Source organism: Pezoporus wallicus, unplaced genomic scaffold, assembly GCF_028554395.1.
Source record: "Pezoporus wallicus isolate ANWC-B61680 ecotype Strahan unplaced genomic scaffold, APGP_CSIRO_Pwel_v1 scaffold_13428, whole genome shotgun sequence".
Lineage (NCBI taxonomy): Eukaryota > Metazoa > Chordata > Aves > Psittaciformes > Psittacidae > Pezoporus > Pezoporus wallicus.
Genome location: NW_026637482.1, coordinates 2,920,334 through 2,933,669, shown reverse-complemented (window position 1 = coordinate 2,933,669; position 13,336 = coordinate 2,920,334). Strand labels below are relative to the sequence as shown.

The 13,336-nt window shown below is 43.2% G+C and overlaps 1 protein-coding gene across 1 annotated transcript in view; it reads right to left on the bottom strand.

The window, feature by feature from the left end:
• Positions 1-13,336, bottom strand: part of LOXHD1 (lipoxygenase homology PLAT domains 1) — a 349,538-nt gene that overhangs the window by 186,761 nt on the left and 149,441 nt on the right. Inside the window, exons 37-38 of the mRNA XM_057405704.1 lie at positions 12,001-12,186; positions 79-249 (exon numbers count right to left, since the gene is read on the bottom strand). Of these exons, the coding sequence (XP_057261687.1) occupies positions 79-249; positions 12,001-12,186 (357 nt within the window). The remainder of the gene's footprint in view (positions 1-78; positions 250-12,000; positions 12,187-13,336) is intronic.

Genomic DNA, 13,336 nt, shown 5'->3' with positions numbered 1-13,336 from the left:
TGAAGGAGCTTGCAGGAGATGTGGTCCTGTGGCCTCTGCAGTCACTCAGCAAACACCACAAGTCAACTCTAATCTTACCAGTGCGTTCCTTCAGTTCCAGAATGTCATTATTTGCACAAGCCAGTTCCCTTATCAGCTGCCCGTCATCTTCACCTTTAGCCAGCCAGCGATCACACTGGAAGCGAAATGTCTTGTCCATGGCAGAGTCCATCACATCAACATATTCCAAGTGCCAACCTGGTGCGATTCCTAGTAAAGCAACAGAATAAAAAAGACTTGGATACTTTCTCGTATCTTGGGCATGGAGGTGAGATACCTTTCCTTGGTAGCACCTTCCTGGTGCTAGAAATCATAGAATCACATACTGGTTTGGGTTGGAAGTAACCTTAAAGGCCATCTAGTTCCAATCCTCCAACCCTGATGCTATGGGCAGGGACACCTTCCACTGGACTGTTCTGTCACCAAAACTAATGTTGACTTTCTCAAGACCATATGTCACAGAAACTGCTATTGATTCTTCCTTCCATTTTAGGAGAAAAATGAAAACATAAAGCAAAATGAAATATAGGAATTCATGCTCCATCTAACCTCCACTCCTCCACCACACGTCTATAACTATTAGACGCAGCAGTGTAGGCATGGTTTGTGGTGGTCCCTTCACTTTTTGGAGTGCTAGCTGGCCACAAGCTGTAGGGTTTAGTGTCTTTTCTTATAGGTTGTCTTGCCCCCAAACCCCATGTACTTGGATTTGAAGGTCAGAAGGTAAATTGCAACTTGCTCCTTTGACCCTGCCAGCTAACACATGCAAGGAAATCACCCATGCTATCCTGACTTTGCCAAGCAACCAGACTGAATCCAGTAGTGCTGGACTGGATAAGAACCTAGGACAGACTAAAGCAATGGATGCTCTAGCAGGAGACCACCAAATTGCCAAACTTTGCCTTGGGGCCTTCTTAAACCACGACAAGTTCCATTTCTGTTTCCTATTTTACTTTTTCATTTTCCCCAAGTGGAAAAGAAACTTGTAAATGAAGAAAAGGGCATTTGTGAACATCTTCCTGATTTCTTTGTTGAAATACAAGAAGCTCTTGTTGAGGTTGGGGGAGGACAAAAGGTTTTGACAGTTCTACTTACAAGTCCTGTTATTAGTTAGACAAAGAAATGTGATGCTCATGATGAAAGATTTCTGTTGGCTTATTTACATCCCAAAGACATTAAACAGCTCTTGCTCTTCCAAGAACTCACTGCCATATGCCTACTTCCTCAGTTTGCAAATATTAATCTTCTGTAGCCCTGAAATAAAATGATGGCACCTTTCTAGTTTATATCAGCAAGTTACCCAGTGGACTGACATCCTTCCACACTATGTGTTGGCAGGTCTTTACCAGCCTCACAGCCATTCCTGTTCATTCTTTGGCTTCCAGAACCTTCTTCAAGTTAGGAAATTGCCTGCTATGAAGCACAGATGAAGCACAGACCTCAACCAAAGACACCACTTGCTCCTTACATTTTGGGGGCATGAAAGTGCTGAATCATTGCGGCTGGAAGGGAGCTCTGGAGAACATCTAGTCCAACTGCTAGCTTAAAACAGCCTTAGCTAAAGCGGGTTGTTTCAGTTCAGTTTTGAACATCTCCAAGGACCAAGACCCCACAACCTCTCTGGTCAACCTGTGCCAGTGTTTGATTACTCATGACGAGGAAAAAAAAACTTTTTAATTATGTTTAAATGGAGTTTCCTGTATTTCAAATAATGCTCATTGCCTCTTGTCCTGTCACCAGGTGCTGGTGAGAAGAGTCCGGCTCTATTTTCTTATTTTCTTTGCCCTCCCATCCGATATTGGTACATATTGATAAAATCCCCCTGAACCTTCCCTTCTCCAAGCTGAACTGCCCCAGGTGGTTCAGATGCTCCAACATCCCACAACAGATGCTCCAATTCCTTAATTAATTTTGAAGCCCTTCACTGGACTCTCTCCAGTACATTCTTGACCCCTTGAACTGGGAGGACAAATGCCATCTGCCAGTGACAAGACCTGTACAAATACCACAGGTCCAGCACCCAGGCAGTGGAGATGAGTGCACAACTAGCATGCAAGATCTCCAGGCTGCATCAGCAGGACAAAAGTCCTGAGCATGGTTTTGAGGGTGGGATGGGATGAAGTACCAGTTTACTGCCTCCTGGGCAGATGTTACCAAGTTCCTCAGGGCTCCCCCCATGCTCTACTTGGAGCAACTTGCTCTTTGGGGCTCTACAGAAATGTATTCTAAGCATGTTGGCAGTGTCAGCTGTTATTCTTTTCAGCATGCTCATTTCCATTTAAGTTTAATGAACATCTCTGCAGCATATTCAGGAGGCTGCTCGGCTTCCATCAGAACTTTAGTTAAAAACGTACAGGCTGAAAGAAAGAAAACATAATTCTCTAGAGAGAGAGATCAATGAATGCAGACTGGGATAGAATAAATCTCTGATCCTAGTCCTGCTGCCAGCAGTGAACAGCATGACTTGGACAGGATCAGTGCTAAGCAGCAGTATCAGAAAGGAGAGTGAATGAGATGCACAAACCCTCCTCCATCTTCTACAGCCCGGTTGAGCATGCGCTTACCAGGAGAGCTGCATCAAAAACCTGCTCTTTTATCACAGGGAGAGGTGGGCCAGAGCTGACTTTCCAGAAGGTGTTGGAGTTGAGGGAAAAGCAAGCACAAAGTGTAGCTTGCCCTGGTGTTCCCTGCAAAAGATGCATTTATCATCTCTGGGTTATTTAAAGGGCAAGGTCTGGGCTCTGTCAGGGAATTGACACTGAAAAGACCAGCAGGGTGTCCCTTACAGCACAAGGGTACCTGAAGCCAAGGAGCTTAGAAAAAATGTGTTGTTGCCCCAAAGCATCCTCCTTTTTGCATTAAAGGAAAAATGTTTTTCTCCCCTCTCACTAGAATTGGTCTTTTCTTGTTTTCCTTCCTAATGGTTAACAATTTAAATTAGGAGACCTGGAAGCTGTAGAAGTATTCCATATCACTTTTAATTTCTCAAGAAAAGTGATTAGGTGAATGCTGTACTGGCTATGCCCAGGGCAGCACACTTTCCCACCCTGTCTGTGTCCCCTGATGCCAGGAGCGGTGTCACATCAAGGGTTTGACTGACACAGGATTTAACGCCATTTAAAAGCTGATATGGAAATGAAATGATTGGTTAGAGGCTGAAGAAACTATTGAGGCTTACCAGCTAAGGTATTGTTTTACTCTTGTTTCAGACTGGGAAAAGATAGATTTAATTTCTTTTCACATCCATCTGGAAAAAATGCGAAGTCCAGTAATGCACTGTGTAAATGTGAGACTTTCCTTCCGCTGAGCTGGATCTGTGTGCTGAAAGCACATCAGTGGAAGGAAAAGAAACGACGTCTGTAGAATCACTTTTCAGGTATGAAATTTTAGTTTCAGGATATTACCCTGTTTACAGCTTCTCTTCCTGTGTGGCTTTAGCAGTGCAATGGTCTCAGAGACATTACTGTGTCTATGAAACAGCAGGAAAGGAAACTACATCCTATATAGATGTAACCCAGAGGCATCAAACCCTCAGCACTAGCTGGTTTATGGAGTCGACAGCAGTGAAGGATTCAGGAAGAGGAGCCAGAAAAGTGGCAGAGATGTATCAGGGTTAGAAGGAGCTAACCTAGGTCCTGTCCACTGCTCACACAGCCTGAAAGGACCTCTGCAGCAATGGCTCATCAGCCTTTTAGCTAGATACCACTGGATAGCGGATCCTGATCACAGAACCCCAGACTGCTTTGTGTTGTAAGGGACATTAAAACTTATCTAGTTAGAACCCCCTCCCATGGGCAGGGACACCTTCCACTGGAGCAGCTTGCTCCAAGCCCCTGTGTCCAACCTGGCCTTGAACACTGCCAGGGATGGGGCAGCCACAGCTTCTCTGGGCACCCTGTGCCAGCGCCTCAGCACCCTCACAGGGAAGAGCTTCTGGCTTATATTTAATCTAAATCTTCCCTCCTGACTTACCATGAAAGCCACAGCTACTCCATCATTCGAATTTCAATGTCTGTAGAAGAACCAGAGCAGATCTGTTTGTGTCCCACTGGCACCTCAATCAACAGCATCAGGACAAGGACTCAGGAACAAATCAACTGTACAAAGGCCTTGGACAACATGGTGGGCTTTTCTGCAGTGACCCCAGTACAAACTAGGACCATTACATTTGTCTCCATTACTGCTTTGGGGCAGAGGGGTAGAAATAGCACATATCTGAGCAGTTTCTGCTTCATTATTCTGGTCTCAGTCTTTATAACAATGTTGCCACCACTGTGCCTTTGTAGAAGATCCCCTCTCACAGTAACAAATGTTCAATATTCCTAACAAAAGGTACTTCGATCCAGGTCTGTTTTGCTGCCATCAAAATCCCCAACAGCAAACTGGCCCTAATAAAACCTGTGGCTGTGTCATGTAGGCTCCTTAATGGTCCACAGCTGAAAAGGACATTTTCAGTAGCATGGAAAACCTTTCAAATGTAATTAGAGGAGGAGAAGAGCTTTGGGGAAAACAGAATCATTTTGCTTGCTTGGCTCTGTATAATTTAGTGTCATGAAGGGCATCATCTTCCCCAAGTGTTCTGATGTAAAAGAGCTGTTATTTGTCCCATTTATTCTCCTTTCTCAAAAGGGTCCAAGCTGACATCTGGGTGATGGTGGTCAAGGACCCTCTGTGTACACCTGAAAGGACCATCCTGACTTTTTACCAGGTGATGATGAAAGCCTGTGCTTTCCTGATATTAGACAGACAGGCTGGATTGTAAGCTCCTTGTCATGTATTTCTGCAGTGATTTGATCAGTCAAGTCTGACTTCGGAAGTAGTAGATGTAACACATAATGACATTACTGCTTCATTTAACCAAAACCTCAACTTGCAGCACTACAAGTTTCCTTTGCCCCTCTTGGGCAAAGGGCAGCACTTCTTCCCCAGCCTATATTGACACCTAAATTATTAAGCTCTTCTGATACATGCAGAAACATGGAAGGATGGGAGAAAAAAGTGAGATTGAACTGAGTCTGGTGGGTTCACTGCTCATCAGGCTCCTGGTCTTTTGCTTTGTGTTACTGAACATTAACTATTCCTTGCAAAGCGAAAGCTGGTGGGGTCAAATCTGTGCTGTCAGAATCACATCCATGCTTGGATACACACATGTCCATGGAAGCTAAACCATGTCCACTCTTTGCAGCTGTGGTGTCCTCAACATAAAAAGGACATGGAACTGTTGGAACAAGTCCAGAGGAGGCCACGAGGATGATCAGGGGACTGGAGCACTGCTGTATGAAGACAGGCTGAGGAAGTTGGGGCTGTTCAGCCTGGAGAAGAGAAGGCTGCGTGGAGACCTCAGAGCAGCCTTCCAGTATCTGAAGGGGGCCTATAGGGATGCTGGGGAGGGACTCTTCATTAGGGACTGTAGTGACAGGACAAGGGGTAACGGGTTAAAACTTAAACAGGGGAAGTTTAGATTGGATATAAAGAAGAAGTTCTTTACTGTAAGGGTGGTGAGGCACTGGAATGGGTTGCCCAAGGAAGCTGTGAATGCTCCATCCCTGGCAGTGTTCAGGGCCAGGTTAGACAGAGCCTTGGGTGACATGGTTTAGTGTGAGGTGTCCCTGCCCATGGCAGAGGAGTTGGAACTGGATGATCTTAAGGTCCTTTCCAACCCTAAATACTCTATGATTCTGTGATTCTATATTCATCAGTTTTCTCCTCTATCTTTTTATCTATCTGTAGCAGATCTTCTTTGGTTTGGTTTTGTAAGCAGTGGGTACCTGATCAAGGGTAATAGCTGTCATTGCTGGTGCTTATGTTCCCATGGGAGTGAGTGAATGAAAAATATTTCTTGGGACATTGGCTGCTCAGGGAGCAGTGAAGAACTGTTGCTGCCCAGCCTTTCATAGCCATCAACCAGCTCTGATCAGCCCCTTAACTGCAATATTTTAATTTCCACATCTTCTGAAACATAAAATAATGACCACTACAAAGACAGTTCATCAGCCTTGTCTCCTCTGACATTATTTATCTCCTGCCTGGTTAGATGACCATCCATGCCTAACCACTACACAAGACATCACTCAGAAAGCAGTGGGAGCTTTGATAGCAGCATCGGGTTGCTAGAAATGGAGCGTTAATTGTGAGGTTTTAAAATCATAGCATCTAGCTGTGCATCAGTACATCTCAAAACACTCTAAAAAGGTGAATATTTTTTATCCCTAATTTACATAATTGAAAATGAGGTACAGGGATGTGATTTACGCAAGGTCATTCTGCAGGCCAGTGGCAGAATAAAAATAGATTAATTTTGTGTATCTCTCCTTTAGGATCGTGTTGGTTCACGCCACAGCATTTCTCGTCAGAGCAGACAGGCAATGCAAAACCTCTCACAACCTTTGGCAAAGCAAAAGCTTAACACTTGGGACAGTTTTAGAAAATAGGTCCCCTGTCCCTCTTCCTCTGTTGTCTGTGTAACATACACAGTCCAGGATTTGACTCAAAACCACTCATGAATTAGTTTTAGACCTCACCCCACCCACCTATCTTACAGATAAACTACCCCTGTGCAAAAATACTTAACAGGTCAGAGTGAAGACATAGCAGTTTCTCAGATTATATTCTTGTGATTGAAGTATATTTTTGTGTTTTATTGAGACATACTTGATGCAGAAGCATTTAAGAAGGATGCAATTTTCCGCAGAAGATGCTAAAGAGGCTTGTAGAAAAGAGAAGCTTTTATAGAATTGTTGATTCTACAGCTGTACTTGGTCTTTGTGGTTCTTCCACTCTGTAGTGAAGGGCTCTGCAGTTATAGAAAATTGGGAAAAAATTAGGTCAATAGTGCAGGTCAACACTGCAGTCTTCACCTTCTCTCCAAGTCTGTTGTTTTATTTGCTTACAACTTTCTCTTTTGTTCCTTACTTTATGTCAAATCTGGACAGTGATATACTGTCAGTGTCTCCTGCTTCTGCTGTAATGCCTGTAGCACATCTCTGTGATAGGAATGTTGAATGTAAGGAAAAAAAACTACCACTTCTGAGGGAGGAAGGTTCATGGTATATAAGGGCTTTGTAAGTCAGTGCTGGGGTGTGCCCTTACAAAAGACTAAAAAGGCAGATCTTTAGGTTTTTTTTTAATAATTTATGACCTACAGGTGACCAAAAGACTTTAAATCCTGTCTCTGAATTACACAAATATACCTCTGGAAAGACCATGTGCTACAAGTTCAATGGCTGGACAATTTAAGATCTGATCCAAGATGCTGCTCTTTAAACAGGTAGTTCCTTCAAAGAAAGAAAAGGAGTATGCTTTTAAAGTTTGTGACTTGGGTCCAGATCAAGAAATTGGAATTAGATACTTTCTCCATTTGAAGAGCCACCCAAAAGGAGTCACTGGGCAGTTACGCTATTTAAAACTCAATTGGAAAATGTCACAGCAGTTGGCATAATTGAGAGAAGGGCCTTGTTGAGGCAAAGATGTTGGCCTGATAACCTTGGTGTTTACTTGTCTTTGCTTTTATACACAAAGAAGTCTGGTTTAACCATACTTAGACTCTCTCTGGCTCCCTTTGGCTGATGGTAACTGAGATAATCAAGAATCTGAAATTAATGACTTTAGAAAGACTGCTTATCATCTGGGTTCAAATCTACTGAGGCAGATGAGAGAGCTAAATCCAGATTTCCCATATGTCCTTGGAGATATATCTCTGCAAGGATAAAAAGAAAAAAAAATAAAAAAGTTTTCTAGGTAAATAATTCCATTACTGAGATACAGAGAAACTTTAAGCCACTATTCCAGAATGCTGATTTAGTCCTTAAACCAGAGAAAAAATTGAGGCCTATATTTAGAAAGCCAGCATTTCTACAGACCTACAGATACTGATCTTGCATAAATGTAGAAGTAAATTAACTGAGATATGAAAAAATACATAATGCCTATCTGAGATCAGGAGATGGGGAGTCTGGAAACGATTTAATTTGCTCAGGGAGCCTAAATATATTAGGTTGAACATCAGTATCTAAAAGCAAATAGGGGCAAGCTAAAAAGACATGGAGCAAAACTTGAAACTAATTTTCATTTACAGCAATTCGTTGTTACCAGACTTTCACTGGTGAGCTCCAAACAGCTAAAAAGCCAGGAACAAGTTCCTGAAAGTTGCAGTTGTGAAGTCTCTAAACTACCTGCTTTTAAATGAGTGCTGAATTCCTCCCTAATCAATTTTACTGAAGACAGAGGAAATTACTGAAGTCAGAGGGGAGTTCATCCCTCCTTTAGGTCTCATAGAAAGATGCCATTCAGCAGTTTTTGTGGGGAAAATGGCATTTAAAAGCATTAAAGTGGGACCATAAAACTGACATGCTTTTCCAGATGAGGCAAACACAGTGTTTGCTATTTAAAAATGTTCTGACAGCCTTTGGCATTGTAATTACTGCAGTCAAATTTCAGTGAGAAGAGAAACAAAAGTAGGATGTGAAATGGGAGCAAAGCCACTGCAGCAGAACTTTGTGATGAGGATGGAATGTGGAGCTGGACATCATGTCAAAGTAGCCACATTTGACAAACCATTTAAATGTCTTTTGTTCTGAAATGAGAGCAGTTTGGGTGACTTTTTCTGGGACCAGGTGATGTCTGAATGGAAAAAGAAGCCTCGTGATCCTAGTAGTAGTTCTCTGAACTAGTCCTGAACTAGTGCTAAATGCATCTAATGTGAATGAAAACAGGATGATGCTTTCATTGAGGCTGATTACTCTTAGGAAAAGAACTTCAATCATGTTCCAAGCATTAAGCATGTAGGCATTCTTCCACTACTTCAAGGGGACCTACAAGAAATAGAGAGGCTTTTATAAGGGCCTGTAGGGCCAGGACAAGAGGAATGGCTTTAACCTGCCAGAGGGGAGACTGAGATGAGCTCTTAGGCAGAAGCTCTTCCCTGTGAGGGTGCTGAGGCGCTGGCACAGGGTGCCCAGAAAAGCTGTGGCTGCCCCATCCCTGGCAGTGTTCAAGGCCAGGTTGGACACAGGGGCTTGGAGCAAGCTGCCCTAGTGGAAGGGGTCCTTGCCCATGGCAGGGTTTGGAACTGGATGAGCTTTAAGCTCCCTTCCAACACAAACCAGTCTGTGAGTCTATGATTGTAGCAGCAGGATAGGCCAGTGTGAGGCTGAGTCTTCCACAGATCACTGACAGAAAACTGTTCAGTTTAAAAAAAAAAAACTAAGGAAAGAATGATCAACATCTGATGCCTCTGAGTAACGGTAAATACAAGCACATTTTTATTTAATACCTCAAGTCCCTCAAGTATCTGACAAAAAGCATACACAACCCTTGACCTCTGACCCGGCTACTCCTTTCCAAAAAATACAGCCAGGAATTTCTAACCAGTGGCACAGCCAATTTAAATAAAATATGTAAAGAGAGCAGGCATGCATGCAAAAGCGAGCTATATAGCCTGGGATCCCAGCAGTAATAAATACTCTACCCACTCAACAAACTGTCATGCTGCATTGTGTGAAGTTTTAGATAGGATATGTCTTTTGCATGACTAATGCAAGAACAATGAAGGCAACATATGTTAGGATTTAAAACACAGTTCTCCTTCTTTCTGGGGGGGGGGCAAACAAGTATATTTTCGTTGAGCAAAACCTGATCATGTTGTTTGTCCAAGGCTTAACCCTGCAGTCAACTAGGTCTGTTAAAAGCCCTATTAACTTTTGTTTATAAATGGAACCCATCAATAGGGCAGTGATATGGAAAGAGTATGAAGTTGCAATGTGTATTTATATTCATATTTCAGGTTCTGGACACATGGTTTACTATTTTAGCAGACTTCTGGTGGCTATCTGGGTAGATGATCTTAGCTCATAGCAAATTCAAACTAATTGAGCTTATTTACTGCTTAGCTTAAGGCTGAACTGTGCTTCTTCCCTTTGCCTCTAACCAAGAGCATGCTGATAGCCATTACCATAGCACAGCTGCAATGTGGTAACCTCCCAGCCTGCCTCAACTTCATCATCAGTGGCACAGAGAAGTTGAACCGTGATCACTTGTGCAAGAAGAAAAAGGGAGCAAACCAGTCCAGATTAACAGGATTTGCTTGTCACTCAGCAGAGAGCAGACCAATGGAACTCATTGCCACAGGTTGCCACAGGTGCCAAATGTCTCCTGGAGAGTCTGGACAAACACTTGAATGAGAAAATACACTGCAAGTTTCTTAATGGACAAAAAGGATAACCAGTTCATGACATGCCTGGAGCTATGCATAGTAAGTTGCAGAGGACTGGGGAAGGATTATGCACTCTTGCAGTTCCTCCTCTTTCTTGGGCACACAGTGATGCTGCTATTGGAAACAGCTGCTGGGCTCAACAGATCCTCATCTGACTGAGTTCTCATCTCCCTGCACCCCAGCCTGTTCAAGTGCCTGAACCCTAAATATCAGCTCTGATGTGGTGGGTGCATTTCATCTTTTTTGCATGACCCACCACTGGGGAGCCACGATGTGACCTGAGGGAAGTGTTCTTTTTGCATACATTTAGATAGTGATGCATTTGGAAATGAATGTACAAGTCCATATTTATTTCTTCATGCTCCCAGGGCATCCAAATGACCGTTGCAACTACAGAGATGCCTGTTTCCTGAGCTAAAACTCTAGTACCTTTATAGTCCTTTCTTTATCTGCATCTAAACTGAAGATTCAAAGAAGTGATTTGATAACTAAAATCAGGTAAATGCAGCACTCTGACTGCATTCAGCGCTGGCTGTATAACATGATATTACGGGCTAAGGAACTAAATTGTCCTGCATTGTGAGAGTGATAAATGGGATCAAAGTTTGCAGATGCTGCAAATAAACAATCATGTTAGGTGGATGGGTTTGTTTCCCATATTTCATAATAGACAGAGGCTACAATAGGATTTCCATTCTTTTTACTTTTTACTGTTTTAAATAAAAACAAGGGGGCAAACTTCCAGTGGGGAAGTCTGACCCAGAGGTGGTATCTTCCATTAATGTTGCATGAGATACAGCCTTCCGCCATCTGCCATGACTTGCAGAGGTCAAGAAGATGATGGCCAGAATCTATTCATGCTGACATATAACCCCTGCCCAGCCATAAGCCAGCTGTCTCAGTACAACCAGACAACAACTGGCTAGTCCTGCTGCCATTCCTCCCAGGACTTTGATAAATACTACTGCCAAAATTGCCTTGTTAACACTGAACCAAGTGGGTCTATGAGAGCTATAAAACTTCACTTCTGGGCTGCAGCAAGGGCCTGCCACTAGCAAGCAAGTCACTGTTAATCTCGTTTAGATGGAGATGGAATGAGATGTCATCACAGCAAGTGAATGATGCATTTGTTGCAAGATGCTGCTTGGTGCCTGAATAACGACACCAACAGCTATGACAATAGTATCAAGCACTGCTGTTTGTGAAACCCATCAGGGTGTCCAGCAGCAAGGAAATGTCAGAATCTCTCTCGGCAGGGCAATACAAGCTCACTGGCTGATATAGTGATTTTGATAAACAGATCTTTATTTCTAGCTTCCAAAACTCACTATGTTATACCAGGCTACAATGCCCCACGTGTTGGTGTCATGCTAATAGTACTAAATTGCTAAAGAAGTGCCATACCAGCCTGTGAAAAAAGGTATTGCACTAAAAGAGCCAGCAAATGGCTTTGCTTTGGACAAGCTGTCATCTGTACTGCTGCAGTGGCTCAGACTGAAGATGTGGATCCATTAGAGCAGACACATCAGACCACATTAGAACACATCAGACCACATCAGCATGAAGGGAGAAGGTCTCCTCTATAACAGGGTGTGTCTAGGCAGGCAAGCTAAGACACAGGATCCAGGTAAGATCTTTGAGATTACCTAGCCTGCATCAGAGTGCCCTCAGCCTGCCCCATGTCCACAGAGGAGGTACTTTGATTTAAAACAATGTCCTGACCTCTCCTGCCCCCAAGTCACTGCCCTGACCTTTGTTGTCATGCCAGATCCGCACTTTGCAGAGATCTCCCAGGCTCAGCATGTCCGAGAAGCTGAATTCGTCCATCTGGTTCCTTTCAAACTTGTTAGACTTGTTGGACTCCTTCAGAGGCAGGGTCCCACTGTCCCCGTTCTCCCCAAACAGGATCAAGGACACGTTGGCATCGGTACCGGCTCCTGGAAGAAGAGAGCAAGGCACATGGTCAGCAGCTAGCCTGCCATATAGACCTGACACCCAGCCCCCAGATGATGGAAATGGAGGCAGCAAAAGCAGTGCTGATCAGGTTTGTCTGGGCACAGTCAATGAATTTCACTGAATTTGTGCAGGATCCTGCAAGGAATACACCCGATGGTAGCTAACAAGACAGCCCTTCCAGCCCACCCCTCAAATACAGCTGGAAATGCTTTCGCCTTGAATTTAGGGTATGGTGACCACAATGGTTAGCAATAGTAATAGGAAGGAGGAGTATCTGCTCCTGATGGAGCACTGTGTATCTCATTGCCCTGCAGGGGATGTCAGTGTTGTCATTCCTATTTTTCCAAGATGGCTTGGGAAGCAAAGTGACCAAACCAGCTATCTATGGAAGCATTAAAGAACATATTTTAATGTTTCTATCTCCAAAGTGTTAGTACATGTTGTACTTCCAACTGGGTCACAATCCCTTTTCTACACTGTGGTCTCACAGCCTCCTTCAAGCTGTTCTGTGGCACCCAGGACGCTTCACCTTGGGTCTAGTGTCATATTGCTCTTCCCGTGTTGCACACCACAGGGCTTTGAAAACAAAGTGCAGGTCATCAGCTAAACCACTATAGCATTTTGTGGACCAGTTTTCTATCTCCATAGGTCTTCCCTCTATATTCTGGTTTCTCAAAATACTGCTCATGCTGCATTTAATGGAAAAAAATCTGTTTCTCATTCACTAGTTTCCTCCACCAACTTCTACTTTTTCTTACGTATGTATTAGAAAAAGAGCAATTTCTAAGATGATCTTTATTACCTGAAATTGACTGTCGTATGCCCATTACTGTTCATATTTTGCCACAAAGAACAGCTATGCTGTCAATTTCCATAGAATCATAGAATGGTTTAGGTCAGAAAGGACCTTACAGATCATTTAGTTTCACCTCCCTGCCATGCATTTTCTGACTGGGAAACTTCTGGGAAGTTTAGGGCCAATCCCTCACCTGCAGTAACTTTACAAATATTTTTCTTAAAGTGCTACAACACTTTACCTGGCACTATCAATAATTCGACCAAAATTATTGGGGTTGTTTTTTTTTTTGATGTCATATTTTGATGCCATAATTAAAAAAAAGCAGATTAATA